The following is a 5,254-nucleotide window of genomic DNA, read 5'->3' on the forward strand; positions in this document are numbered from 1 at the left end:
CCTCCCTTGGCCACGCTGTCCCCCTAACTGCCATTCCCTGCCACTAGCTGTGGCTGCCGCCTCTGGTCCCAGGGGGGTCACGTATCCTTGTGGACGGGGCAGCACACACTCCTTCCTACAAATAAACAGAACTGGCAATGGGGCGGTTCAGATTCTGCGCCAAAACAGCTGAAGCCTGATGTTATTCTCAGTGTGTGAGTTGGTCTGATCCTGAATTGTTTGCTTTGCTTTTGCTACTTGTGAGGAGGGGGCAAGAGCTCTGCCAGGCTTGGGAGTCCACCCCCCTTCTGCCAAGAGACATCTTGTTCTCAGGCTTTCCAGCCAGTGCCTAAATACTTACAAGTATCTGCTTAGTGTAAAGGTTTGTTTTTATTTCTTTATTTTTAAGAAAGAGTTCTGAGATGGTCAGGAAATGGAATTCTGCAACCAGCTTTCTGTGTTCTTGAGCTGTTTCCATCCATTTCCATGAGGCTTATGCAGGACACATTCCGATGGAGGTTTGTGTCCTATCTTGGTTACTGGAGGGATGGGGAGGGGGAAGCTCTTTGGATTTTGCATCTCAAGCAGTCAGTGTCTAAGGTCACTCTTAATACCTTTTCTTGTGCGTGTGTAAAGTGCCATCAAGTTGTAGCAAACTCATGGTGACCTGTAGGGTTTTCAAGGCAAGAGACATTCAGAGATGGTTTGCCATTGCCTGCCTCTGTGCAGCAACCCTGGACTTCCTTGGTGGTCTCTCATCCAAGTACTAACCAGAGCTGACCCTACTTAGCTTGCAAGATCTGGTGTGACTGGGCTAGTCTGGGCCATCCAGGTCAGGGCAGGGAGAGTAGAGGGTCCTGAGAATCTGTCCCCACTATCAGCGTTAGAAAGCTGGTAAAGGTTCTTTGTTCCCTCCCACATCTTATGCCTCTGTTTACTCACCTGCCTCATTTCACCAACCCTGCTTAGCTCCTGAGATCTGATAAGATAGGGCTAGTTTGGGCTATCCAAGGCAGGACAGAGATAAAAATAAAGGTGGTTTGCCATTGACTGCCTGTGTGTACCAACCCTAGTATTCCTTAGTGATCTCCCATCCAAGTACTAACCAGGGCCGACCCTGCTTACTCTCCGGTCTTTTATGCATGGCTGTTTCCCTCGATGTCCACCCCTCCAATGACTTTGGGTCTTTGTGTTGATAGTGCATGCCGTTTCTGACTGTCGGAGGTCGTCTCGCTCTCCCCCTGGTTTCCCCGCGTTTTCAAATTAAAGATAAAACAGGTCTCTGAAAATGCGGGAAAATGCAGGGGGAGAGTGAGGTGACCTCTGACGGTCAGAAACGGCATGCATAATCAAAACAAAGACCCAAAGTTATCGGAGGGGTGATGGCGAGGGAAACAGCCATGCATGAAAGACCTCTGAGATCTGACAGGATTGGCCCATCCTGGATTAGGATAAAACAGGATTCTGAGAGGGGGAAATTCCTCAGGACATGGTATTAAGACCTGTTCACGTCTGCAGAGAAGCAGAGCTCATTCAGATGGTGCCGGTCAGTCCTGCCCCTCAGGGATGCAGCTCCCCAGGGACACCCAAGATCTGGTTGCCTCCTGTACCCTGGAATACAAGAAGAGCTGCGCATTATGACAGGAGGTGCGTAGGAGCCACAACTCACGTGGGACACGAACTGCTGTGCCTTCACATAACTTAAAAAAAAAACACTGGTCTTCTTCTTCTTCTGTAGATCCGAGGCAGGAGCCGCCAGAGAGACAGGAGCCGCTCCCAGACCAACCACGCTAATTGGAGTTTCCAGAGCCACGGTGGGAGGGGCCGCCTAGGCTTGGCCTATGGCGCTCCTGCCGCCCATCCTCTCTAGGGACTTCCTTGCAAGGGCCTGCGTGGTCCTGTGGACATACCACTTCCAGCCCCACAAGCTCCTGCCCTGACTTCCTTGCCGGCCCACCCAACCTCCGCCTCGAGGATGTGCAACGTGTCTCTGATGAGCTGCCACGTCGACTCGAAGGTCGACCACCTCTTCCCGCCCACGCTCTACATAATTGTCATCACCATCGGCCTCCCCACCAACTGCATGGCACTCTGGGCGGCCTACCTGCAGGTCAGGCAGAAGAACGAGCTGGGGGTCTACCTGATGAACCTCTCCATCGCGGACCTGCTGTACATCGGCACCTTGCCCCTCTGGATCGACTACTTCTTCCACTACGACAACTGGATCCACGGCCAGGAGTCCTGCAAGCTCTTCGGGTTCATCTTCTACACCAACATCTACATCAGCATCGCCTTCCTCTGCTGCATCTCCGTGGATCGCTACCTGGCCGTGGCGCACCCGCTGCGCTTCGCCAAGTTCCGGCGGGTCAAGACGGCCGTGGCGGTCAGCGCGGTGGTGTGGGCCATTGAGATCGGGGCCAACTCGGCGCCGCTCTTCCACAACGAACTCTTCCACGACCTCTACAACCACACCTTTTGCTTTGAGAAGTACCCCATGGAGGAGTGGGTGGCCTGGATGAACCTCTACCGGGTCTTCATCGGCTTCCTCTTCCCGTGGGTGCTGATGCTCTTCTCCTACCAGGGGATCCTGCGGGCCGTGCGGGGGAACATCTCCACGGAGAAGGAGGAGAAGGCCAAGATCAAGCGCCTTTCACTCAGCCTGATCGCCATCCTCCTCATCTGCTTCGCGCCCTACCACGTCATCCTGCTCTCCCGCAGCACCGTCTACCTGAGCAAGCCCTGTGACTGCAGCTTTGAGGAGAAAGTCTTTGTGGCATACCACACCTCGCTGGCCTTCACCAGCTTGAACTGCGTGGCCGACCCCATCCTCTACTGCTTCGCCAACGAGGGGGCCCGCAACGACGTGGCCAAGGCCTTGTCCACCATGGTCCGCTTCCTCACCAGCTCCAAGCCCCAGGAGATGGCCAATGCCTCGCTCACCCTCGACACCCCCCTCTCCTCCAAGAAGAGCAGCTTCTGCCGGCAGTCCCTGCCCCTCCCTCTGCCCCCCTCGCAGGCTGGGGGAGGGACGCGGGACGAAGAGCTCCAAATGAAGATTTTGACTTTTAACCACTGAACTTTCCCCAGCAAGCTCCTGGTGCTAAATTGTGAAGAAGAGGTATAGCACCCTGCTGGCAGCCTGCTGGGGCAGACAGCCTGTACATACAGTATTGGTAAAATAAAATATTGTTATTATTATTATGACTGCATTGAAACTCCTGTGTCTTGACAATGAATCCAACAGGCTACGTGTGATTGTACTTCTCTTTGGCTGCTTCCACATAGTGAGAATTCTCCACGTTTATTTATTTAACCAGTGTGGTGTGGCTAAGAGCAGTGGTTTGGAGCGGTGGACTCTAATCTGGAGAACCGGGTTTGATTCTCTCCTCCTCCCTATGAGTGGCGGATGCCAATCTGGTGAGCTGAGTTGGTTTCCCCACTCCTGCTCATGAAGCCAGATGGGTGACCTTGGGCTAGTCACAGCTAGTCACAGCTCTCAGCCCCACCTCCCTCACAGTCTTCACATGCTGGCAGGGAACCAGACCAATCTCCCTGGGGAAGGAGTTCCAAAGTTTTGGTGCCATGACAGAGAAGGCCCTTTCTCAGGTTGCCACCTGTCTAGCTTCCAACGGCGGGGGCAACCAAAGCAGGGCTCTGAAAATGACTAGAGTGAGCAGGTAGCCTTTGCCTGCCTCTGGATGCAGAGGCAATGCTCACTGATTATGGAGCTACCACATGTGGGGGTTGTCTCCATAAGCTCTTGTCTTTTTTTGACTTCTGCATGTTCTCCACAGTGGCTCTGTGCTGGCTGTCAGGCCCACGGTCATCACTGTTGGAATATCTGTCATGGAGATATTCCGGTATTTAGCAGAGTGCCTTAAGCTTAGCAGCAGCAGAAGCTACACGTGCGTGCGTGAAAATAAAAGGAGCATCAGTCGTTTGCTCTAATCAAACTAAAGTACATTTATTGTTGAAATACACATTGGATAGGAAAGGACAAACAAGGGTCTCCTATCCTGGTCTACCTTGCTAATTCTCTAGGTATAAAAGGGTATCTGCCTTCCACTCCATCTTGGGGTGGGAAGGCCTGGACGCGCGGAGCTCCCGGCTCCTAGATCTTGCTTGGGTGATGGGCAAAGGGCAAGAGAGAGAGAAGGGAAGTTTCCCTGACAATACATCCTCTAAACATCAAAGGGGCAGGAAATGAGGGCAAGGTGTCACTAGAGATGACCTTCCCCTGTCCTGTCTATCTATCTGACTCTGTGGTCAGTTCCCCCTCTCAATGTGCAGGCAAGTGACACCGTCCTAGAAAGGGCAGGTTTTCCAACAATCACGGCTGCCATTTTTCTGGCTCTTGTCTTCATTTGTGCATCATAATGGTTCTGTTATGAACCATTATGATGCACAAATGAAGAAAAGAGCAAAAAAAAAATGGTTCTGTTGCCCTGACCTGGATGGCCCAGGCTAGCCTGATCTCGTCAGATCTCAGAAGCTAAGCAGGGTCAGCCCTGGTTAGTATTTGGATGGGAGACCACCAAGGAATATCAGGGCTGCTGTGCAGAGGAAGGCACTGGCAAACCACCTCTGTCAAGGCTCTTGCCTTGAAAACCCCCCAAAAGGGATCGCCATAAGTCGGCTGTGACTTGAAGGCACTTTATACACACACACACACACACACTGGTTCTGTTAAAACAGAATAGACAAGTGACAGTAGAGCATTACAGAGCTATACTGCTATAATGAGCTATACTGCTATAATGATCTATTGCTATTTATTTTAAATAGAACCAGTGTATCAACACTACTACACTTATTTTTTTTAAATCACTGATTTTTAAAAAAAGCCCTCTGGTGGCATACTGGGGGTGGGAGAGCTGGGGAATAAGCCCTTGCAAAGAGGTGAAGGCAGGGAAATGGTGCTGATTGGGGGGGGCGGTGGCTCTGCAGGTTGGAAAGGGCAAAACCTGGAAAGAGGACGATTACAGCGGGAGTTTGTGTGGAAGCTCCAAATAGAAAGCTTTTCAGTTTGGAAGCCCTCTGTGTGGAAGTAGCCCTTTTCTTTACTAAACAAACTGCCAGGCTGTTTTTCTGAGGGCTAGTGTCTCACAAGTGAGAACCATTTATTTCCCTCACCATACATTTTTCTGAGGTTTACAAACATCCATCAACCTGGCTCCTTCTCTGATATGAACCAAATTTTCAAGCTGCCCTTAAATCAACCATGAAAAATCTCAGTTTCAAAATGTTCCTGTTCTACTGCACAGGTGTACACTCA

The 5,254-nt window shown here is 51.5% G+C and overlaps 1 protein-coding gene across 1 annotated transcript; it reads left to right on the forward strand.

Annotated features, from left to right (window-relative positions):
• Nucleotides 1-1,954: 1,954 nt before the first annotated feature.
• On the forward strand, nucleotides 1,955-3,055 carry GPR4 (G protein-coupled receptor 4). The gene has a single exon (XM_056846311.1). The coding sequence runs from the start codon at nucleotides 1,955-1,957 to the stop codon at nucleotides 3,053-3,055; it is 1,101 nt and encodes a 366-aa protein (XP_056702289.1).
• The last annotated feature ends 2,199 nt before the right edge of the window (nucleotides 3,056-5,254 follow it).

Source organism: Euleptes europaea, chromosome 3, assembly GCF_029931775.1.
Source record: "Euleptes europaea isolate rEulEur1 chromosome 3, rEulEur1.hap1, whole genome shotgun sequence".
Taxonomy (NCBI): Eukaryota; Metazoa; Chordata; class Lepidosauria; order Squamata; family Sphaerodactylidae; genus Euleptes; species Euleptes europaea.